The sequence below is a fragment of the Staurois parvus genome, unplaced genomic scaffold, assembly GCF_062004578.1.
Source record: "Staurois parvus isolate SC_StPar_1 unplaced genomic scaffold, SC_StPar_1.0 ptg000013l, whole genome shotgun sequence".
Taxonomy (NCBI): domain Eukaryota; kingdom Metazoa; phylum Chordata; class Amphibia; order Anura; family Ranidae; genus Staurois; species Staurois parvus.
In genome coordinates this window covers 10,518,680-10,544,459 of record NW_028317809.1, presented here as the reverse complement: position 1 = coordinate 10,544,459, position 25,780 = coordinate 10,518,680, and the positions used below count along the sequence as shown (strand labels likewise).

Here is a 25,780-nt window from a genome sequence, read left to right as displayed (position 1 = left end):
AATAAAAGGGCAATTGATTTCTTTATGCAGGCCATAGACTGTTTGTTTGTTTATCGGCCAATTTTTTATTTTTTTTTTGTCCGAAAAACGAAACATCGGTCGTTCTGTAAACCGATTTTTCCACCAATGATTGCAAAAATCGGCCGTTTTTTCACAAATTTTGCAGCATGACCGATAAAAGAAATGAGTACCCGCGAAAATCGGCCGATGCTGTTGCTTCACTAACAGTGCGAAAATCGTCCAATTATTCTTTCGGACAAAATATCGGCCGATAAACGAGCCGTCTATGGCCTGCATTATTATACAGGATTTATATAGTGCCGACAGTTTGCTCAGCACTTTACATTATGGTGGGAGACAGTACAGTAACAATATGATTCAATACACGAGGGGCTCGAGGGCCCTGCTCCTTGGAGCTTACAATCTAGGAGGGAGGGGATAGTGGTACAGGAGGAAATAGCTGTGGGGGATGGAGTGGTAGGAAGAGTGGAGGAGTTCAGTAATTAGCTGAGGGCGCGGTAGGCTTCCCTGAAGAGAGGTTTTCAGAGTGCGCCTAAAGGTGAGCAGAGTTAGGTGATAGTCTGATGGATTGGGGTAGGGAATTCCAGAGGATGTGGGAAGCCCTGGAGAAGTCCTGGAGACGAGCATGGGAGGAGGAGACCAGGGAGCAGGAGAGTAGGAGGTCTTGTGAGGAGCGGAGAGTACATTTTGGGTGGTATTTGGAGACAAGATCGGTGATGTAGTTTGGGGCAGTATTATGAACAGCTTTAAACGTCCGTGTTAGCGTTTTGAATTTTATCCGTTGGGCAATCGGAAGCCAGTGGAGGGATTGGCAGAGGGGGGTGGCAGATACGGAGCGGTTAGCAAGGTGGATGAGTCTGGCCGCAGCATTCAAGATAGACTGAAGCGGGGATAGCCTGCGGTGAGGCAAGCCGATGAGGAGGGAGTTACAGTAGTCTAGGCGTGATATAATAAGGGAGTGAATGAGTTGCTTAGTGGTTTCCGGGTTTAGGAACGGTCGTATTTTGGAGATGTTGCGGAGGTGAAGTCTACATGAGTTTGTCAGCGATTGGACCTAGGGCTGGAAGGACAGATTGGAGTCTCTGATGACACCTAGTGCTCTGGCTTGAGGGGTGGGACTGATGGTAGTGTTGTTGGTCTTGATGGAGAAGTCGGGGGGGGGGGGGGCGTGGGCAGGGAGGGAAAACTAGGAGTGGAGTAACATCCAATCCGATATGTCGCTTAGTAGGCTTGTGATACGGGCGGAGACTGAAGGGGTGAGGTGAGGGGTAGAGAGATGAATTTGCATGTCGTCGGAATAGAGATGGTAGTTGAAGCCGTGAGAATGTATCAATTGGCCAAGGGAGGAGGTGTAGATGGAGAAGAGAAGGGGCCCGAGGACAGAAACTTGAGGGACCCCAACAGAGAGAGGGAGTGAAGAGGAGGTGGCAGCATTATAGGTAACACTGAAGGAGTGCTGTGATAAGTAGGAAGAGAGCCAGGAGAGAGCGGAGTCTCTAAGGCCAAGACAGTGTAGTTGTTTGAGGAGGAGGGGGTGGTCAACCGTGTCGAGGGCTGCGGAGAGGTCAAGGCGTAGGAGCACTGGCCATTAGTTTTGGCGGTTAGCAGGTTGGTGAGTTTGAGTAGGGAAGTTTCTGTGGAGTGTAGGGGGCGTAAGCCAGACTGTAGGGGGTCAAGGTGGTTGTTGTCGGTGAGGTGGGAACTCAGGTGATTATATAGACTAAGCGCTCTAGGAGTTTGGATGTATTCATATTATTCTGTGTGAATGGGCCCATAAAATTTCACTTTGTACTTCACGATAAACTGCAGCGCACTGATGTAAACCAACCACATAGGAAAGAAAGGGATTTTTACTTGACATGCATTTTCATGCAACAAATGCATGTGTTTTTGGTGCACCCCAATGGACGAATGTGACTAGACCCTTACTCAGACACTATTTGCACCTTGTTCAATGTTGTGCTTGATATTTGAAAAGTCTGTTAAATCTCAGGTGTAACTGCCTGCATGGGTAGTTTTTTTTTTTTTTTTTTTTTTTTTTTTTTCTCTGCAGCCACCACTTTCTTTGGTTGGAGCTCATTCCTCTCCCTGCCTTACATAGGATGTTTTGTGTTGTACAAGGATTCCTGACTCAGTGCAACTTGTATTGTCCCTCAAGGGCTTTAAACTCCCACCACAGAGGCTTAATTGTTGAACACTGTGTCCCCCCTTTCCCTTAGAGGCTGATACCTCACCACCAGACTTGTAGTCATCCATTGTTTACTTTCTACTTGGGAATGTGCGATTTAACCATGCTCTCATCTATCTCAGCGGCTGGGCTTCTCTCTCGTAGACTTGGTGTTTAACCAGTGTTCAGCAGAGATTTGGTGGCTGTTGGCGTTAACATTTATCTTCTTGATTGCATTGACCAGATGTTCGTCACATTTACCCTTGTGTGCAATGCAGCGCTAGATGCTACTAGTAGTAGTAGAAGATCTGGCTTAAAGCAACATAAAATTCTGGGGTTTTTTTTCTTTTTATATTAAAGTATGGATTCCTAACTTGTACCCTCTATTGCTCTATCTGGATTGGGGAATGGACATGGACTTGTTAGCATGTACTTTTACTTAAATGCTTGACAGGCTGATTCCAGAATTCAAGACCAGACTACAGAGGCAGCATTAAGCCCTTATAGCTCAGAGGAATTGGTACACCCCAGTCTATGTATGCATTTTCTCTGCTGGAACATTTTGCATCTACTTTGGTAAGGTCCAGACTGGGATTTTTTTGGTTGTTCTCATAGCTCTGTATAGGAATAGACTAGAGTGTGGTACAACAACATTGTTTCTTAGCCAACACTCTGTGCCTTTTACCAGATTTGCAAGGTCTGTTATGTCAAAGATTGATCTTCCATCCTTCTCAGTCACTGGTGTGGTGACCTGGCTGTTGAGACCCAGGTTCTGTGAAATGAGGACCTTTCAGATTCTTACTCCTGACCACCAATACATTTTCTTTGCAGAAGATTATCATTGCGCTTGAAATACTTATTTCATTGCTGTGATTATCTGGGTTTTTTTCCAGTGTGCTCTTTCAGTGGTCTGTGTTCAATCTTCCTCCAGTTAAAAGCAAAACTACATTTGGCCTTAACACTATTTAGGCCAGGCATCTGCACTTTTATGTTTTTTCAATGCCCTTGTGCTAATCATTCACTAATCATAGTTCTTTTCTGGAGTTGCATGTTTCCTCCCCTGTTAAAACACCACGCCAATCAATGGGTTAATATTTTGCTTTTGTCATTGTTACAAAGGCGTATTTATTTGGGGTGAATTTTTGATGTTATCACATAAAGTAGCCTTTCTTGGGCCATTTTGTTCCTGTTACTCTACTTTCAGAAGTACAGCCTAAGCTCTTTTGGCTTCTCCTGTGGATCACAGGAGTGCAGTTTTTTCTGCACTCCTGTGACTCGTTGACAGTGGGCTGAATTCACTCAGCTGGTCCAGGCTGGGGAAAAATCTGACATTAAAGTCGGGATACACCCCAGAGTCTGGAGTGGCACCTGGCTCAGCCTCTCAACGAGCCCCTGAGGGGGCAGAGCAGACAGCGGTGACTGATATTCACTGCTCTCTGCTCACAGCAGCGGTGAGAATTCAACGATCAGCGGTTGTGTGATCGCTGAGTTCTCACACTTAGAACCAGCGCTGTCTTTTGTTACTGTGCTGCTATCGTTGTTTGCCACTGGTTAACCATAATGAAATTTCTACTCATGGCCTGGATGTTGAGGGCCATCTGTATTTACCTTTCTGCCATTGCTTCTTTTGTGGAGATTGGTTAAAAAAAAATGTTTTTGTTATTCCAGAAGAGTCCCACAAGGGGTTCTTCAGCATGCCTCCTTTTCTGTTGCATCCTACTCCTTCGTAGGCTGTTTGTTTCTTTTGACTTTTCATTATCAGAATTCTGTAACTCAGATTTGTTTAACTGCAGCCTGTGTTTTTTTTTTTTTTTTTTTTTTTTTGGTCTTCTGGGGTTGGTTGTTTGTGTTTACAGGAGATTGACAGTCCAAATTGATGTCAGGCAAAGTCCCTCAAGCATTGTAGCCATTACCATGAAGCCACCTCCTTTTTATAATGCAGGGTTACTGCTAGTCTAGCAGTGTGGAAGATTGGGTAAATAAATCTATGGAGCCCCACTGCAAGGAGAATTTGCAAGTTTCCTGGTGTTGACCTTTAACTATATTACATAAAGACACTGAGAGATATTGAGAAAAAACCACCCGTGATGTTAAAGAAAATGTAGGTTGTAAGTTTTACCTATAGTACTTTGATGTCAGGTTATGACCTTACTTTTGCTTCTACTGTACAGAGATCAACTATAACATTAAGATCCCTGACAGGTAAAGTGAATAATATTGATTATCTTATTACAGTGGCATTTAATTGTCTGGGATTTATTAGGCAGCAAGTAAACATGATGTCCCTGAAGTTTATTTTATTGCAGGTACTTATATACAGTTGTGACCAAAATTATTCAACCCCCAATGCTGTAAAGGGGTTTAGGGACTATAGTGTACATTTGGAATTGTATTCAGAATCAAATCCTACAAGGACGTTGTAACTACCCAAATGCAACTAAAATGACATCAATTGTTTATGTAATACAGTAGTAAATGGTTCTTATGTGGTTTCTTCATTGCCACAATTATTCAACCCCTTAAAGACTACCACTCTGAAGAACAGAGGTTCATACAGGTGCTTTCCATCAGGTATTGAAAACACCTGTGGATGTCACCGAGCAGCAATCAAGCATAATAAGCACCAATTAGGCAGCTTTAAAATGACTGTGATACTCAGCTCCTTCTAGACATTTACTGGTGTGGTTACAAACATGGTGAAGGCAAGAGAATGGTCCAGGAAGACAAGAGAAGAGGTGATTTCTCTTCACAGGAAGGGCAATGGCTATAAGAAGATTGCAAAGATGTTAAACATACCAAGAGACACCTTAGGAAGCATCATTCGCAAATTCAAGGCAAAGGGCACTGTTGAAACGCTACCTGGTCGTGGCAGAAAGAAGATGCTGACTTCGACTGCTGTGCGCTACCTGAAGCGTAGAGTGGAGAGAAGTCCCCGTGTGACTGCTGAGGAACTGAGAAAAGATTTGTCAGATGTGGGTACAGAAGTTTCAGCCCAGACAATAAGACGCACACTGCGTAATGAAGGCCTCCGTGCCAGAACTCCCAGGCGTACCCCCTTGCTGTCTCCAAAGAATAAGAAGAGTCGACTGCAGTATGCCAAAAGCCATGTGGACAAACCACAAAAGTTGTGGGATAGTGTTCTGTGGACTGATGAAACAAAATTAGAACTGTTTGGGCCCATGGATCAACGCTATGTTTGGAGGAGGAAGAACAAGGCCTATGATGAAAAGAACACCTTGCCTACTGTGAAGCATGGTGGAGGGTCAATCATGCTTTGGGGCTGTTTTGCTTCTGCAGGTACAGGGAAGCTTCAGCGTGTGCAAGGTACCATGAATTCTCTTCAGTACCAGGAGATATTGGATGGAAACGTGATGCAGTCCGTCACACACCTGAGGCTTGGGAGACGTTGGACCTTTCAACAGGACAATGATCCCAAGCATACCTCCAAGTCCACTAGAGCATGGTTGCAGAGGAAAGGCTGGAACATTTTGGAGTGGCCATCGCAGTCACCAGACTTAAATCCGATTGAGAACCTCTGGTGGGACTTAAAGAAAGCAGTTGCAGTGCGCAAGCCTAAGAATGTGACTGAACTGGAGGCCTTTGCCCATGAAGAATGGGCGAAGATACCCGTAGATCGCTGCAAGACACTTGTGTCAAGCTATGCTTCACGTTTAAAAGCTGTTATAACTGTAAAAGGATGCTGTACTAAGTACTAAGATTGAATGTCACTTGGGGGTTGAATAAAACTGATAATGCTGTGAGCACAGAAAAGACATTTGTGGTTATTTCATTATAACTGTTATGTTATATTTGTCTGACCTACAAGTGCCTCTTTAATGTAAATGTAAGCAAGATGACTGAATGATCAAAAGCAATGTCAAACTGGCCAAAACACTCAATTTCAGTGGGGGTTGAATAATTTTGGTCACAACTGTAGCGCCGTCAATTTATGCAGCACTTTACATATATATTGTACATTCATATCAGTCTCTAACCCTCAAGGGGTGTACAATCTAAAGTTCCTAACTTACATTCATACATACACATACTAGGGACAATTTAGACAGGATCTAATTAACCTGCCAGCATGTCTTTGGAGTGTGGAAGGAAACTGGTGTACCCGGAGGAAACCCGCACAGGGAGAACATGCAAACTCCAGGCAGGAGGTACTGTGGTTGGGATTCAAACCAATGACGCTAGTACTGCCAGGCAGAAGTTCATGTGTTGGAAGCAGAAAAAAATAGGCATTGCAACTTGTGTATGAAGCTGCGTAGCCGCAGACTGGTCAGGGTGCCCATGCTAACCCGTGTCCTCAGCCAAAAGTCCATACAATGGGCACCTGATCATTAGAACTGGACCACAGAGCAATGGAAGAAGGTGGCCTGGTCTGATGAATCGCTGGGATGGCCTGGTTGCGTGTGCATTGCTTACCTGGGGAAGAGATGACACAAGGATGTACTATGGGAAGAAGATAAACCAGCTCATGCAGTGTGATGATTTGGGCAATGTTCTGCTGGGAAACCTTGGTCTTGCCATTCATTTGGATGTTACTTGACATATGCTATCTACCTAAACATTGTTGCTGATTAAGTAACCACTTTATGCAAACAGTATCCCCTGATGGCAGTGGCTTCTTTCAGCAGGATAATGTGCGCTGCCACGCTGCAAAAATGGTTCAAGAATAGACTGAATAACACCATGTGTTTTGAGCCTGCAAATTCACCAGATCTCAATCCATTGAGCTTCTGTGGGATGTGCTGGAAAACTAAATCCAATCCATGGAGTTCCCACCTTGCAACCGACAGGACTTAAATGATCTACTGCTAACTGCTTGGTACCAGATACCGCAGGATAAATTCAGAGGTCTAGTGACGTCCATGCTATGATGGGTCAGCACTGTTTTGGTGACAAAAGGGGGACTTACACAATATTGGATGGGCCATCATATTGTTATGGCTGATCAGTGTATATCAGCTAGATTATAAATATCTATAAAACACAAATATACTTGTTCTAATCTTGAATCATCGTTCTATTATAGGTGGTTTTCATTAGGTTCCTATCTATTCTATATAGGTGAAGAAAATTTTGGCTTTAAATGTTTACACCTTTCGTAAGTGTTAAAATCTGGCAAATCAAAACTGACTGCATGTGACCAGTATTGGCATTCCTGTCCTTCAAATGAAACCCCTCACAAGATGCTAGATCTGTGTTTACAACAGATTAAAGCAATGAAGAACTTTCTCTTTTAAAACGCACATTGCTGAATGAGGACTTGCTTAGACTTGTGTTTTTTGGTGCATTAAAAACACGTTGTTTTGTATCCGAAACACTCCCCCCTTAAGCTGCAAAGGCAACAGCATGTTTTGCTTCATGCCTGCTGCAAAGTTTATCCCTCCTGACCCATTCAAGTAAATAGGGTTGTTCCAAATGTGGTGCTTTGGTGCAGCAGTTACTCTTCACTGCCTATCAAACACCTCTGTAAAGCGAGTGCAATGAGCAAAAGACTTGTTGCATATTTTAGGCTTTTTAATTTGCTCTGAATTATCTGGTTTTGCAATAAAAGCTATTCACGTTCTGAGAGAAACCGACAGCAAGAACGTTACACTTTTTTTTGTTTTTTTTTTTGTTTTGTTTTTTTTGTTTTACTATTAATTCCCCATTAACCTACATGTAATGGAGATGAATGGTTGCAGGCATGTTTGAAGATCAGCCTGGGTGTAAACCTTTGCTTCCTCCATAGATAAAGTGAAAAGGTAAGTGCAGCCACCCATGGACTGATGTGTGTTTGCAGGTTATCAGGTAAATTAAAGTGGAAAAGGCCTCAAAAAAGAAAAACATGTTAAAAGCTAAAGCAAGTACAGATGGGGAAGGGAATTAAATGGTAGGGCCGTTATGTCCCTTTTTTTTTTTTTTTTTTTTTTTTTCCTATTGCCATCTCTGTTTCTATTAGTTGAGCAGAGTGGGGACATTGCTTCTTTTTTATTGCAGTTTTTGCTTTCCTCTCCATGACAATCGCATACCATTTTTTTTTTTTAAACCTCTTTATGTCCCACCTCGATAGACTGCACTTCAAGTGGTTATACCGGGATGATGTCTGCAGCTGCAGGCATCATCTCAATATTGCTTTTTAAAGACAGTAGTCGGCTTTCTCCAGTTAGCTGCTGGATTGCTTTTACAAGCAGCGGGATGGGACTTCCCCTTTCCTGCCACCTTCCATGTCTCTCCCGTCCCATCTGGAGACTCGAGTGACCAGCTGGTGCTTCTCTTGGCTGTCCATCCATAGAGGTAATCGGAGACCGGAACGGCTCCGATCACCTCTACGGTATAGGAAACCAGAAGGGATGAGCATTTATCCCTTCCAGTTTCACCGGACGTGAACAGAATTGTTTTTAAATTGGGAAAGCCTCTGATGACACCGATCTTGGTGTGATCAGATGCTTTTAAGGGCAGAGAAGACATCTGGGGTCTAATAGACCCAAGATCTCTCCATAAAGATTACCTGTCACTGGCTATTGATAGCACAGGGTATATATATATATTCCTTGTGATAACAATAAAAGTGATTAAAATTTAAACGCAACAGTGTAAAAATAAAACAAAATACAATATTATTAAAAAAAAAAGCGCCCCTGATCAACCACCCCGTTTTCCCATGCTCGGGCACAATGGCGAACATGCGCATCATGTGAAGTATCCCCACAAACGTCAGATCAAGGGCAGTAATTCTGGCACCTGACTTCCTGTGTAAATCTAAAATGGTAACCTATAAAGGCTTTTTAAAGCATTTGCCTATGAATAATAAAATTTGTGTTATGCACACCCGTGCAACGGCAGCACATTTTAAAGCGTGACATGTTTGGTATCTATTTACTCAGCATAACCATCTTTTTAAATTTTACCAAACAATTGGGTATTATATTGTGTTTGTGCATTCAATTTTTATTTTTTTACTTGCATTTGAAAAACTGCTGCACAAATATAAAAATTGCACACCCACTATTTTATTCTCTAGGGCCTCTGGTTTAAAAAAAATTAAATTATTTGGGTTCTAAGTAATTTTCTAGCAAAAAATACAGATTTTTACATGCAAACTAAATGTCAGAAAAGGTCTGGTCTTAAAGTGGTTAATGCCAAGAGGCAAAATGGACCTACCAATAACATGATGGCTGTGATTGGCCACATGATCAGGAACCTGTCCCTCCGAGTCCTGATCATAAACAGAAACCGGTAGCTGTCTGTGACCACTCAGTCACTATGCAGGGGAGTGTTCAGTAAGTGAGAGCGCTCTTAATGCAGAATCCTTGGTCCCCATGGGCACATGTGCATCATTACTTAGTGAAAAAGAGGTTAATACAGACATCACAGAGACGTTGAGGAAAAATCTTTTCAGACAGAAATTTTACCTCTTTGTCACACGATCAAAAGATAAAAATGGCTGTAGTTGGGCTTTAATTTGGACAAGTAAAATGTTTCTAATTAATGGCTTGCTGCTCCTTTTTAACCTCCCCTAGCGGTATTCCCGAGTGTAGCTCGGTTTAAAATGTCTGTACCAAAAGCGGTAACCCCGAGCTACACTCGGGCTTACCATGCGGCGCTGCATAGGGAGTCCCTGCAGAGCTTACCTTGTCCTGCGCTCCCGCGGTGTGTCTCCTGCAGCGTCCCCGGCCATCTCCTCCGGCCGATGCCGGCATCCGGCTTCTGTGTTCCGGTCCCTGTGATGTTGGGACGTACGGGCGCCGCCAGTGGCGGCGGGAAATTTTGAAAATTTTAAATGTAATTTTTTTCTAAACAAATTTTACTTAGTAAAACATTGCTGTTTCAACCCATTTCACATACATTTTGTCCTGTCCTCTGTCTGCATTTTTACTGTTCTTTCTGCCTGGAAACTGAGAAACGTCCATGGCGTCCAAAAAGCGTCCCTTTAGGTCAAAAGTGGTTTTAGACCAGCTAGAGAACAGCGATAGTAAATCAGAACCACTTGCAGAATTGAGTGATAATGATTCGTGGGGAAATTCGTCATCAGACACTGAAAACGATTTTGCGACTTTGCTCAGCGATGTGCGAACTTGGCGCTATATTTCAAATTTCAGTGTTTTTGGTTTGATTATATTACTGAATTAAATGTATTATTATTATATTATTTTTTATGATTTATTAAATTATAATTTATGATTTTGTGTTTCAAATTTTATCCTACCCGGGATGTTTAATAGACTCTTGTTCGGACAGATTTCAGTGAGTTATTCCTAAATATTACAGCCTACAATAAAAAAACTACATATTTACATGCAAAATAATGGTACCGCTTTCAGCACCAAAAATCTGAAATAATCATACCGCCAGGGAGGTTAATCGATAACCTTTAAGCAATTTTGATCCTGCTTCTTTTTTAGATGTGTTACAAACCTCTTAATATTTTATATAGAAAATATATTCAAAGTACAATTATTTCAGTGCAAGTAATGTAACTTGTTTGAATGTGTGAAAATTAGAAACGCAAGTAATAAGTGGTTCTAAAGCCTTATGGTTTTTCACCTTAAGGCATTCTATGCCTTAAGGTGAAAAACCTTCTGTGCTGTAGCCATTGGCTCCTGCTGCTGTCAGTCAAATGCTGTGACATGAGAGCAGAGGGCGGGGATGAGCTGCCCATTATGTCAATGGGTGCAGACAGGGCGGCTCGGGAGTGAATCTGCTCAAGTGCTCCCAAGGAAAGCAGCTTTCCATGGGGGTACCCGCCGAAGAGGAGGGGCCTGGAATGCCTGCGGGAGACCCCAGAAGAGGATCGGGGCTGTTCTGTGCAGAAGCATTGCACAGAGCAGGTAAGTTTTAACATGTTTGTTATAATTAAAAAGAAATAGGCTTATTATCACCTTAAATTGACTAATGCAAATAATCCCTCTAAATGGCAATTGTGCTTATATTCTATTTTTTTCCACCCTTCAAGGATGGTGATTCTACATTTAACCGTGCTAAGTTGCTGAACATTGGCTTTGTTGAGGCTTTGAAAGAATATGACTATAACTGCTTTGTCTTCAGTGATGTTGATCTCATTCCAATGGATGATAGAAACATCTACAAGTGCTACAACCAACCAAGACACCTCTCTGTATCAATGGATAAGTTTGGGTTTGGGTAAGTCTTTAATCATTCTTAGGAGTTAAAATGGTTCTGTACAATATCATGTTATGAAAGTGTATGCATGATGTTTGTGTGTGTGTTTTTTTTTTTTTTGGATAGAAATACAAAAGTTTTAAAAATCCCGCCAGGCTATTTTTTCACAGTCTGTGTACTTTTGGGGAAATATTTAATTTCTGTCCCAGAGACACAACAAAAAGCTCGTGGAAATCTTCCAAAGTTTGGGAATTACCCTGTTAAGCTGGGTACAAAGGTATCGAACTTCAGGGGGAATTTCCATCTGTGTAGCTCTCTGTTCAACTGAAGCCGATTGTAAGATCGATTCCTATTAAACAATCTTGCTGGAAACCCTGCATTCGATCAGCCAATGCAGTGCTGGTCAGTGTGTTCTGATTGTTGGGGGTCCCCACTGTCCGAATACAATAACACAGTGGGGGTGACCCCTGCATCAACATCTCTTGTGTGGATTCAGCAATCTGTGAGGTTTTTTCCCATCAGCCTGCCGGTTGCACAAAAAAGAAAAAAAAAAAACCAAAAAAAAAACCAGTGTATACCAGTGCTTAGATCAGTGGTTCTCAACCTTTCTAACGCCGCGACCCCTTAATACAGTTCCTCATGTTGTGGTGACCCCCAACCATAAAATTATTTTCGTTGCTACTTCAGAACTGTAATTTTGCAGTGGGAGGAATAGTGCCCCATCATTGGTATCAGTGGGAGGACTAGCGCCCCATCATTGGTATCAGTGGGAGGAATAGTGTCCCATCATTGGTATCAGTGGGAGGAATAGTGTCCCGCGATTGGTGTCAGTGGGAGGAATAGTGTCCCATCGTTGGTATCAGTGGGAGGAATAGCGCCCCATCGTTGGTGTCAGTGGGAGGAATAGTGCTCCATCATCGGTATCAGTGGGAGGAATAGTGCCCCATCATCGGTATCAGTGGGAGGAATAGTGCCCCATCATTGGTGTCAGTGGGAGGAATAGTGCCCCATCATTGGTGTCAGTGGGGGGAATAGTGCTCCATCATTGGTGTCAGTGGGAGGAATAGTGTCCCATCATTGGTATCAGTGGGAGGAATAGTGCCCCATCATTGGTGTCAGTGGGAGGAATAGTGCCCCATCATTGGTGTCAGTGGGAGGAATAGTGCCCCATCATTGGTGTCAGTGGGAGGAATAGTGCCCCATCATTGGTGTCAGTGGGAGGAATAGTGCCCCATCATTGGTGTCAGTGGGAGGAATAGTGCCCCATCATTGGTATCAGTGGGAGGAATAGTGCCCCATCGTTGGTGTCAGTGGGAGGAATAGTGCCCCATCGTTGGTGTCAGTGGGAGGAATAGTGCCCCATCGTTGGTATCAGTGGGAGGAATAGTGCCCCATCGTTGGTGTCAGTGGGGGGAGGAATAGTGCCCCATCGTTGGTGTCAGTGGGGGGAGGAATAGTGCCCCATCGTTGGTGTCAGTGGGGGGAGGAATAGTGCCCCATCGTTGGTGTCAGTGGGGGGAGGAATAGTGCCCCATCGTTGGTGTCAGTGGGGGGAGGAATAGTGCCCCATCGTTGGTGTCAGTGGGGGGAGGAATAGTGCCCCATCGTTGGTGTCAGTGGGGGGAGGAATAGTGCCCCATCGTTGGTGTCAGTGGGGGGAGGAATAGTGCCCCATCGTTGGTGTCAGTGGGGGGAGGAATAGTGCCCCATCGTTGGTGTCAGTGGGGGGAGGAATAGTGCCCCATCGTTGGTGTCAGTGGGGGGAGGAATAGTGCCCCATCGTTGGTGTCAGTGGGGGGAGGAATAGTGCCCCATCGTTGGTATTAGTGACACAAATGATGGGGCACTATTCCTCCCACTGACACCAATGATACTTACCTTGCTGACCCCTGCTCCAGCCTGGGCTCGCTCTCTCCCTCTCCCATCTACAGCCTGCAGAAGCAAAATTTGCACTTACCTGTCAGCTGTCTTCCTTCTCTGGCCCCTCTCCTCTTCACTCGGTCCTGCAGCTCCCTCGATCTTCTTCGATCTGCGCGCTCTGCCGCTCGGCTCCTCCTCTCCAAGCTCCACCTCCTCGCCGGTGATTGGCCGCCTGTGTGCCTCTCCTGAGCTACAGTTCCGGTGGCCAATCAGCGGCGAGGAGGCGGAGCTGTTGAGTGATCCCGGAGGTGTGGCCAGGTTACAGGGGCAGCATATCATCCCGCCCACAGATCGCGAGACAGAGCATCGGTGTCTCGGTTCCTAAGACCATCGGAAATATGTGTTTTCCGATGGTCTTAGGCGACCCCTGGGAAATGGTCGTTCGACCCCCCAAAGGGGTCGCGACCCCCAGGTTGAGAACCGCTGGCTTAGATGGTTGTCCACGAAACAAGTAAACCAGTTAGATTTGTTTCGTTGACGTCACCAGTACAAATAGTGATCAATGGGGACACAAACGACAAAACTTGACAGACAGTTCACCTCTTCCCCACTTTATCCAAAATGTGTTTTTTTTTTTTTTGTTCTGAAAAGGTTTTGAGTTTCCTTTTTAAGGCTTTATGAATTAGTTGCAGGCTCATAGGCCATAGACGAGTCTGAAATCGGCCAATTTTTCGTCCAAAAAAAAAAATCGTCCGATTTTTGCACCGTTAATGGGTTAATTGGTTAATTTTCTGGGGTTTTGCACTTTTTTTTTATTGGCAAAGTTGTGAAAAAAAATCAGCTGATTTTGGCAATCGGCCAATTTCCCCAGCAATGATGGGCAAATCGGCCGATCGTTTTACCGATAAAAAAATCTGCGCATGAGCCGTGACCTGCAAGAAGAAGAAAAAGAAGAATTCCAGTCCGCTATTATATTTTATATGAAAAGTCTTGCAAGTGCAACAATGTATCTATTTGTATCCGAATAAAAACATCTGTCTCTGAAATGGATACATTGTTGCAACCGCAATACTTTTTCATGTCAACTATAATAGCGGAGCTCTCTACAAGGGACAGAAGTAATTAAATGCCGGCTGTAGACTGGAAGGAAATTAGGCCAATTTTTTTTTTTTTTTTTTAACCGTTGGTGATAACATCGGCCTATTGAACGACCAATTTTTAGTTTTTGTTTTTTTTAAACTGCTGGTTTTTGACCCATCTATGGCCTGCATTACATACCTTGATTCACAAAGCACTGCACATGTTCATGAGAGGTACTCTAAAGAGATCTCTAGGTAATATCAACCTAGTTCACTTCAGGTGTGAAAAGTGCCAGTAAAAACCTGAGTTGACTTAAAACTCAAAATTGTAGGTCAAGTTAGCTTTTAAGTACTTGAGTCTGCTGCCCCCTCTGTGGTTTATATGGATTGTTTGGATAGTATTACTAGGTATATTTGGGGACCGTAGTCATTACACAATTGGGATTTTAGGTTTCATACCATCAGATTTCAGGGTAAATTGCCAGCTGCCATCTTTGATATGGTGGGAAAACATATATACACCTGTACCTGCATGATCTAATGAGTGGGTTCTATGTAGCTGAGAGTCTGTTTTTAGATGTATATTGCTATGTGTGTTTTCACTTGACTTTTTATATAGGGCTCTTATGCCATTGGATATGTCAATTCCGTGTATATGAGAACATCTGGATGCATCATCTCTCTACAATTATCCCTATGTGATTGCCTATTAATTATATACATTTGATGCTATGTTTGTACATTGGAGTTTTCTCTTTGTTTATCGACATGGGGTATACATTTGTTGAGAGGTGATCGCTAATTATGTGTAGTATTGAAATTACGGTTTTGTTATGTCAATGTGGTGCCGCCCAACCTTCCTTTTTAATATTTTAGATGTCCTTTCTGTTTATGGCTGGGAGGAGCTTTTGGTTCCTCCCCTACCCAAAAGGTGAACTTAGCCTTTAGGAAGCATACAAGTCCTGTTGATGTATTAATTGTCAATACAGGCAGGTGTGCTATGCACTTGACATTTATAGTGGCAGATTAGAGAAGTCTTCCATTTTTTTTTTTTTTTTATTCAAAATGTAGGCGTCTACTTTAAGAGGCTATTCCTACTATTGTGTGGGTAGCAGACGTTTGTGTGACTCCAAAGCACCTTGCATTTGACCATGCATTTAGTGCACTGCATCATAGAAAATGGTACATTCCTTTTTTGGTGGGCTGCCGTAGTGCAGCTCACAATAACGTAGTGTAGTGGTGTGAATGGGGTCTTACAGTGTTACTAAACCCACAACAGTAAAATCAGTCTGTATATGCAGAGAAGCATGCTTGTTATTTTCACTGTGGAACTTAAGGGGTTAATCCTCCACATTGTGTAAAAAGGCTGTTTGATCCTGTCTTCTCTGAACCTCCCCTTCTACTGTCTCCAGTCCATCGGCTGATAGAACAGAGCCTTGGGGGCAAGCTGCACATGCTCAGTTTGGTGTGTATTACTAGAGTTGGGTTTTATTTTTATTTTTTTTTCTTGGGAGAGTGCATGTGGTCAGCACAGGGCCAATCAGCGCTATCCAGACAGGGTCAGGTGTTATGCAGCCTCATAGGACAATCAGGGGAGAATGAAAACTCCTATTAGTGTGCAGCAGAGCACTGGTTAAAGCTTGTAGAAATCAAGACTGCTCTAACTGCTGATTAAGAAAAGGTATTTAGCAGTTTATATTTACTAAAATAATTGCATTTCCATGTTCTCTGTACTGTGGGAGACCAGATATAGTGAATGCAGGGTCCTGGGTTTAGTAACACCTAAAATTAGAGATCTCTCTTCCATTTTTAGAAAGAGAAAAACTGTGTTATTTGTGTATCTTCGTGTTTAACCTGTCTTACATGCCAACAGTGATTTTAGACAATTGAAATGTTAGCACATTAAAACACTGCTTTCAGACAAAAATATTGAGATATACACTTCATTCAAAATCGTATTATTTTTATGTTGTATATATGTAATTGTGTGTTTTCTTGTCCTCCTTTTTTTTTCTTTTTCTTTTTTTTTTTTACCAGGTTACCATACACCCAGTATTTTGGAGGGGTGTCTGCTTTAAGCAGAGAGCAGTTTGAAAGAATCAATGGATTTCCAAACAATTATTGGGGATGGGGCGGAGAAGATGATGATATATACAATCGGTATGATATATATTTAAATTATTCATATGGTTTAACACCTTCCGTTCCGGCCTATAGCAGATTGATGGATGGGCAGGACATTCCTCCTTCTGAATGGACGTCATATGACATCCTCTGAGAAGGCGGGGCTGCACAGTGGTGCAATCTGCCACCAGCTGTGTCCACCTATGACTGATTACTACACTGGCCCGCTGCCAGTGTCCTGTCATCGCTGTGACCAATCACAACAGATCACATGACAATTGTAAACGATGCATGGCTTCCTTTCATTTCCATTGTATACAATTGTGGTGTTGGCTGTGATTGGTCAAAGCGATCATATGATACAAACAGGGCTAATCGCAGCCCAGCTTTGGGTAATCACAACAAAAGAAATGAATTGGATATAAATGGTTTCTTTTATCAATTAAATTCATTGGTATAAGTAGACATGTGTTATAAAAAAAAAAACCCTGATCACTTCCTTAGAGTAGTACAGTGTTACCATGGTAACACAGTACTGCTCTGATGAGTGTGTTAAAAAAAAATTGTAATAAGAAAAAAATTTTTTTTTGGTTTGTTTTTTTACATACTGTTACCAGTCCATGTCCCTGATCACCGCCACACCAGTTATAACGTTGTACTGGACCGATGACCATATGTTAAAAAAACAAAAAAAAAAAAATCGTGAATGACTTTTTTTTTTAATTCATTTTCCAAAACATTGTGACAAATTACAACTTCAAAAAAAATAGCCATGCCACTTACTAAATACCTTGCACTATATATTTTCCAAAAAGGGGTAATTTGGGGGATATTTTTACTATCCTGGCATTTTCGGGCCTCAAGAAATGAGAGGCTGCCAGTACATCAGGATTGATCAATTTTCTGATAGATATACATATACATACACCAGTTTGTGAACACTCTAACTTTTCTACAGACTATATATTTGCAGATTTGGGATATACCAAAGAAATACATCTGAATACATTTTGCCCTAAATTTATGAAAGGCTTTTTTTTTTCCCAAAAAAATAGTCTTGTCTCGTTTAGCAAAAAATAACCCAGCGGTGGTTATATACCATCAATAAAAGCTCTGTTTGTGTGCAAAAAAATTAATAAAATTTTCTTATGGGTATAGTATTGCATGACCGTGCAATTGTCATTCAAAGTGTGACCGCTGAAAGTTGAAAAATGGTCTGGACAGGAACAGGGCAAAAGTGCCTGGCATTAAAGTAGTTAAATAAAAAATACATTATATATACACTTGCAGACCTCCTGTACTGCAATGTACTGCGGACAGGCGGCCCACACAGACAAAGTGATGTACCCGTAAGTTGCTGCTTGCTTCTGGGTTTGGGGGGTGAATGCGTGCCCCCTCACCAGCACCCGCTCTGATTGTACACAGCAGGAGCCTGTCGGCAAGTCTAAGCCAATGATTCACGCCTGATGTCTGTTGATCGGCTATGTACAATCACAGCCCATTGACAATCAACACAGAGCTCTGTATAAAGGGAACAATCTCTGTTTATCATTCCTGCAAAGCAGGAATGAAAAACGAAGGTCATTAGTAAAAAGCAGCACACTTTACACATGGTAAACGTTGTTAGGCACACATTTACCCCTTAATCACCCTAGATGTTAACCACTTTGCTGCCAGTGTCATTAGTAAAGTGACAATGTATAATATCACTGTATTAATGTCACTGGCAATTTCAGTAGCAGTTATTCATTCACCCCAGTGTCAGTCAGATTGCCTACCACACTATTATAGGTCGCTGCGTACCGCCACTACTGAAGCAATTCCAGTATATATAACATAGTTTTGTAAGCCCTGTAACATTTATGCAAGCACAAGTGTTCTTCTGTGCTCATGCATTCTTTATTTTCAGAAAACCAATTCTATATAGTTCATTAAGGGGCACAGGGTTAAAAGGACTTCTGCAACAACTTTGTTATACTGCTTCCTAAGAATTGGACACTGGAAAAAAAAAAAAAGCTGTTGGTCAGCCAGGTATAACTCCTCCCTCTCCCATCATGCTTAATTTTTTGGTAATGTTTTAGGACAATGGATGTCTCTTTCCTTGCAGAAAAACAATCCAATTTTACTGAATCTTTCTTTTCATTTTTTCTGCAATCAAGATTCCTCATTAGCTAAAGAGTCAAAGGAGCTCCCTTTGTACTTTGACATTACTCACTACTGTCACCCACAAGGTTTTTTTTTTGTAACTATTTCCTGCAAGTCTAGTGTCTGAAATGGTAGCCTTATCTACCAAGAAACCCATTGTTGCTTTTTATAGTGACAAGATAGTATTCAGGCCCATAACTTCTTGCCTAAGGAAGTCCTCTGCTTTTTTACTTTAACTGGAAAATTGTTCTCCCATCCCTTTGTCCAATTCTGTTTCAGCAATCTTCTGTTTACACTTTTTCTATGTTCTACCAGGTGGATGTTTCTGCCTGATCTGATACCAGCTTTGAGTGTAAGGTTCTTCAGGTGGTTCATTAAGCTTTAGGCTGTACACTGCAGCGATCCCTCGAACGCTTACCTTGTCCTGCGGTCCTGCAATGTCCTCCCGCTGCGGCTCCAGCCGATGCCAGCAGCAGTCTTTCGGGTTCTGTTCTCTGCAAGCGTCAGGACCTACGGGGGGTGAAACCTGCGGAAAAGTAAAAGTTACAATGTGACACACACACAATACGTTGTAATATATTAGTATTACATTACTGTATCAATCCATTTCACCTCAGATTTCTCCTTAGTGCTTTGTTCAGTGCCCTGCCTGCACTTTGACTGTTCTTTCTGCCTGGAAACTTGAGAACATCCATGACATCCAAAAAGCGTCCCTGTGTGCCAAAAGCTGTTTTGGACCAGCTAGAAGATAGTGAATTAGAATCACTTGTAGAATTGAGCGATAGTGATTTGTGGGAATATTCATCATCAGACACAAAGTGAGGACAGCGATGATTCTGTGACTGAGCTAAGTGATGTGAGAACTTGGTGCGCTATTGACTGTGCTACAGATCAGGCAGCGCCTCCAAGATTCCCATTTACTGGAGCACCTGGTATGAAAGTAGACATCGAACATGACAACCCCTTGGCATGCTTACAATTATTTCTGACCGATGAGGTTAATGAAAAAATTGTTACCGAGACAAACTGGTACCAAGAGCAACAATTGGCTACTCTGCATTGGAAGTTTCCAAGAAGCAGAAAGTGGAACCAGTGACCAAAGATGACATTTGGAAATTTCTCGACCTAATAATACTTCAGGGAGTGGTGGGGAAACCCCTGCAGAAGTGGTATTGGCCAACTAGTAAATTGCTTGCCACTCCATTCTTTGGCACGGTCATGTCAAAGTACAGATTTTCCCTGATCATGACATTTTTACACTTTGAAAACAACAAAGAATTTGACAAATACTCATCCTGCACCAAAACTAAAGAAAATTTAGGAAGTATCTCAAATGATTCTAAAGCATTTCCAACGGAGCTATGTGCCAGAAAAAGATATCTGCATAGATGAAAGTCTACTGGCCTACAAGGGAAGGCTCAGCTGGGTGCAATACATTGCATCAAAGAGAGCACGATTTGGCGTAAAATCTTACATGCTATGCGAATAATCAACTGGCTACATTTGGAATTCAGTGATATACACTGGAAAAGGAACTAAATTCAATCCAAAATACAGCAGCTATGGAATGGCAACATCTTCCGTTCTTTCAATAATTGAGCCATTGCTAAATCAGGGCTGTTGCGTAACAACTGACAACTTTTATACGTTTCCTGAACTTTGAGTTTCTTCTACAAAACAAACCGATGCCTATGGAACCGTTAGGGCTAACCGGCTTGACATGCCGCCAATGTTTGTCAATAAGAAGCTGAAGACTGGAGAAATAGTTGCCTGGCAGGCAAAATGATGGCACTGCGATAGTGTGACAAGAAAGATGTGTGCCTAATGAGTAGGATTCATAATACCGCCACTGTTATGGTACGCACAAAAGGTGGGAAAGAAATCAGGAAGCCACAAGTAGTGACAGACTACAATAACACCATTGTAGGTGTTGACAGAGCCGACCAAGCAATGACATTCTACCCAGCAATGAGGAAACCGCAGAAAAAGTACTACAAGAAGATAATCGGGCATCTTCTTGAGCAATGTTTGTGGAATACCTACATTCTGCTCAAAAAAGAGTGAGAAGCCTGTGATTCATTCGGACTTCATTTGGGAAATTGCCAAACGTATCTTTGTGAACCACCAAACACCATCAATGGCTGTGTATAGAGGTCGTCCTGCTGTTGGCGTTGTCAACCCAGAACACCTGACTAGTCAACACTTCATGGACTACATCCCACCAACCGAGAAAAAGTCAGCACCTACTAGGATGTGCGTGGTTTGTTGCTCCAAGCGAGATGACAGTGGAAGAAAAATCAGAAAGGAAGCCAGGTTCCATTGTCCTGATTCTGATGTCGGACTTTGTGCAGTCCCATGTTTCAAATATTATTTTTATAATTAATTATATTATTTATGATTTCGTGTTTCAAACTTTATCATACCCGGGATTTTTACTAGACTCTTGTTTGGACAGATTTAAGTGAGTTATTCCTAAGCCTACAATATAAAACAAATTTCCATGCAAAACAATGTACCGCTTTGGATTAAAAAATACTGACATAATCAGACCGCCAGGGAGGTTAAAGACTTCCTGTGTCCCTCAATGGACATGGAAAAAAATAACGTGCTCGCTGTGTGAAATCCTTTATTTGAAGTCTATTGATAGACAGAGGAAGTCTTTCAGCATGTCCCACCCCACAGTTTACGATCATGCTCTCAGTTCTGCTTTGCTACAAAAGTGAGACATGCCAATAACTAGCAGAGGTTATCCTGGGACTGCTTTCAGTTTGTGTTTGCAAAGTGTTCTCTCAATGGTCGAGGTGGAGATTGTGAAGTCACCCCTCACCTCCACCTTGACCAATCAGAGAACACAGGAAGCACAGTACCCAGGAGCTAGGGGATATTACTGTAGTAGTGGAGTCTTCTATGGAAATCCCAAAGGTATGGCACAATGTAAGATGTAAAAACTGCCATACCTAAACTTCAGCTTTAAAAACTGATGCTGCATCCTCACGGATAGTTAAGACTTAAGGATGGGATACTACCAGACTTGCAATGAGGGCAGCCCACTTTTTAGCAATGACCTGCCCAAACAGATATAGGGCTGGTAGCTGTTTTTGAGGAGTGAACAGGTCATTATTATTTTTTATTATTATACAGTATTTATAAAGCGCCAATAGTTTGCTCAGCACTGTACATTACAAAGGGGGACAGAACATGTGACAGAACAATACCAATACAATGCAAAACATGAGGGGATTGAGGGCCCTGCTCTTTAGAGCTTACAATCAAGGTCATGACAATTACAGATGGCAGGTGCGCTGCAAAGGTCTTGGCAGTCTTGGGCAACCTAAAGAAAAAATACAGGGGCTGAAAACACATAGATGTGAATGTGTCCCATAAGAAACCATGTTAAATTGTTACTAAACCTAGGACCCTGCATCCAATATATCTGGTCTCCCACAGTACACAGAACATGGATATGCAATTATTTTAGCAAATATAAACTGCTAAATACCTTTTCTAATCAGCAATTATAGAAGTCTCTGTGTCTAGCCTAGTACTAGCTAAAGCTTGTAGGAGTTTACTTTCTGCTCTAGGAAGATGCAAATCTCCTGATCTGGTCAGCGCTGATTGGCCCTGTGCTGATCACATGCACTCTCCCAAGAAAAAATAAAACCTCTCTAGCAATGTACACCAAACTGAGCATGTGTTTGCCTACGGTTCAGTCTTGAGATAAGTGGTCGCTTGAAAAAAGGAAGGAACAGAAAAGAGAGAATCAAACAGCCTTTTTATACAATGCAGAGCATTAACCCCTTAGGTTCCACAGTGAGTATAACAAGCATGCTTTACTGCATATACAGACGGATTTTACTGTTGTGGGTTTAGTAACACTTTAAATGGACTGTAGTGCTTTTCTGCCAATTGCAAAAAGCTTTGAAAAACACATAGGTGTAAACCAGGCCTTACTGGATCGTGAGCTGGAGGCACCCAGGACAACAAGGCTAGGCCTTGAGTATTCTCAAACCCAGCTGCTGGTAGCAGGAGAGAGTCATACTGGGTCACTTTAGGCAAGCAGCAGAGATGAACAGGAGGATAGATCCACTTGTCAGGGGCAGCAAAAGTGAATGGTGGTAAAAGCGCGTGCGTCACTCCACCCAGAGTATAACGTCCGCATTCAGTGATTGAAAAGCTTAAACTCCCTTGTGTCAGTGAATGCTAGAAAACGGGGCTGAATTCAGAGTTGTGACAGCACTTTCTGGCTTTCATTGCCCACTGTTGTCGGTGCTGTGTCCCGTCTGCTGCAGCAGAGTGGTAAAGCAGAGCTGAAGTTTCTTGATCATGTGACCGCAACAAACCTTATCAAATAAGGTATTTACGCTAATCTCTTTACAAACAGTATGCAGCATAGGTATGTGGAGGAGGTAGGCAACATTTTAACCAGACTTCTAATGGCCTTTTCTTCCTCTTTCCATTTTAAATGGTGCTCAGCTCACAAAGCTTTCAAATATAGGAGCACTCTTGGGACTGTGACCCCAAGAGCGCTCCACAGCTAACTACCACAGCCCATGCAAGTCTTGAAAGTGGCACACTGCAGACCCCAGTACCTGAAGGTCACATTCTAGACTAGCCCAGCAACATCCACTCCAGCAAGGTCCAGGTACAGCATCTAAAGCTAGTGCAGAGAAACTGTAATTCCTGATAGCTGCATGTAGAGACCAACTAAAGCAGTGATGAATACTGAGCTTGCTACATTTTTTTTTTTTTTTTTGCTAGTGTCCAAATCTTCTTGCAGCCAGCTGTGTAAATCAACAGTATTTGAATGCCTGTGCTCCTCAATAAACAGAAAGCAAATATCTTTTATGTTATCACAGTTAGCAGTATAATTTAGGTTAATAAATCAAGTAAGAAGAGCTAGAAGATGTGCACACTAGCCATAAGAGAGAATAGTCTGTTATTCTTGCGTTCATGTCTAAAATCAAACTTTATCTTGCTACTATATATAAACCTTGACATGCTCATTGGGTGTTGTAGGGAGGTTTACTGTGCTTTTTTTTCCTAGTTTGCTATAATAAGCATTCATAATATCAATCTTTAACTGTGCTATAGCCAAATGACGGTTACAGCGCAGTTATCCAGTTCAGCGGCGCACAGCTGATCACGTGATGAGGTAAAAGGCCAATCACAGCGACCTTTTACCATGTGATCAGCTGTGTCCAATGACACAGCAGATCACGGAGTAAATACAGTTGCCAGTTGTTATCAGCAGCACTTTCCTCACTCTGTCACAGCGTGGGGAAAGTACTGTCGATAACCGGCAACTGTCGCAGAGCAGATCGGTACTGATGATCAGTGCCCTGCAGTGCTGCCCATCAGTGCCCAGCGGGGCTACCCATCAGTGCCTTCAGTCAGTGTTGCCTATCAGTGACCATCATTGCTGCATATCAGTGCAGCGTCAATGCCCACCAGTGCCACCTCATCCATGCTGCCTATCAGTTCAGCCTCATCAACACACATCAGTAAAGGAGAAAATTTACCTGTTTGCAATATTTTATAATAGAAACAAAGAAACTTTTTTTTTTTTTTTTCTCAAATTTCTTGCTCTTTTTTTGTTTATAGTGCAAAATATAAAAAGAACAGTGGCGATTAAATACCACCAAAAAAGCGCTCTTTGTGTGAAAAAAAGGTGTTGCTTAACCGCACAATTGTCATTCAAAGTGCAACAGCGCTGAATGCTGAAAATTGGCCTGGGCACAAAGGGGGTATAAGTGCCCTGTAGGCAAGTGGTTAACTATTCTGCACTTTCACGTTAATGTGTTTGCATGCTTTTTATTAAATATGCCTGAAGGTCATTTGTGAAACACATACCTTTTACATTGTGAATTTGACATCTACATAACAGAGAAACCAGTTTGTCCACTGGTTGGTGTTACTGCTGTCAGGTGAGAACTTGCTGTAGCCAGGGGCAGTATAACAAATTGACGCTACTCAAATTCTAACCACATAATTTACATATTAAACCAGATGGACATATTTAAAGATAAATATTTAAACTGTCTTTACCCCAAAAAAGCAGCCCCTGAAAGTTTGTTGGTACAGCTGAGTTTCTGGTTTTTTTGATAAGCAAACTTCCTCAGGGCGCTGATGCTTGCAAGCAGGACTGCTGTTAGAAATCACGGGGCCCCATACAGCCAACCTGACAGGGCCCTTTCACCAAAAAAAAGTTCACTATGCTTCAGTTATGAATGTACACAGTGAGTGATTGTTATAGATCACTCGTGTTCATTCAGGAAAGTAAGGGACTAGTAAATGTGGCCTATTTACCGGACCTCTCCTCCACTCTCCATCCTGAAGGATCCTATGGTGTGCTTGCAGATGCCGGTGGGAAGGAGAGGGGGGAAGCTGGCAGCACTGGGGGGTTGTGGGCACACAGGCGCCTTGGGCAGCAGGGGGAAAATGTACAGTGCGCACAGGGAGGGTGATGGGTGTGGAAGGGACAATTACTGGAACCAATCCCCTGTATGGCTTTCTCTGCAGCAGCTGAAAGCGGTAGGGAGAGGAGATGAAACCACCCTCTCTGCTCACATCTGATTCACCCTGCTGGCCTGGGCCCCGTATAGGACAACTGGTGGTACCCCTTTATCCTCAGCCCTGCTTGTAAGCCGCTTCTACATATTCTTATTGACATTCATATTGATTATCATATCAGTTCACAGTATAGTGCTGTAGTGATGAGCTAGTAGGAATATGGGAAGGTGGGAGCTAGTGGCAAGCTCCAAAACTACTCAGAAGTATTAGAGCTTTGCAGATTTGAACTGTCAGGAGAGCTTCGTATTTGACCATAATGGCTAGGTGGTGGAAGCTGGGGAAGGTGGAAACAGAACCCTTACAACATTCCTTTATTTTCACCTACAATCTCTCTAAAAAATGCATCTACTTACTGCAACTTTATAAAGTATTGTCAGCAATGAAGTGCAGACACTGCTGGTTGCCTGTCTGTTTTTGCACACATCTCCCCAGTGTCCTAGGAACCAGAAACCTGAGACAGGTGTATTTGAAATGGTAAACAGATCAGTTTGCCTAATGAATAACTTCACTAAGCAGTATCTAGATCTAAAATGGCCCCCGTCTTTTTTAAGTTTGTGTGAGACTTTTATGGCGGTCCTGTTTTTGGCAATCACAGTAAAATATTTTAAAAAATGAATGGTGCCTATGAAGCAACATGTTTTGCTGCATTATTTTTGTATTTAAGCATATAAACATGATTAAGTGGAAGGAGTAGGAAGTA

The 25,780-nt window shown here is 42.5% G+C and overlaps 1 protein-coding gene across 1 annotated transcript in view; it reads left to right on the top strand.

Moving 5' to 3' along the window:
* The window catches only part of LOC149473601 (beta-1,4-galactosyltransferase 1-like), a 119,652-nt gene that overhangs the window by 84,717 nt on the left and 9,155 nt on the right, over positions 1-25,780 (top strand). Inside the window, exons 3-4 of the mRNA XM_089675593.1 lie at positions 11,136-11,323; positions 16,279-16,401. Of these exons, the coding sequence (XP_089531719.1) occupies positions 11,136-11,323; positions 16,279-16,401 (311 nt within the window). The remainder of the gene's footprint in view (positions 1-11,135; positions 11,324-16,278; positions 16,402-25,780) is intronic.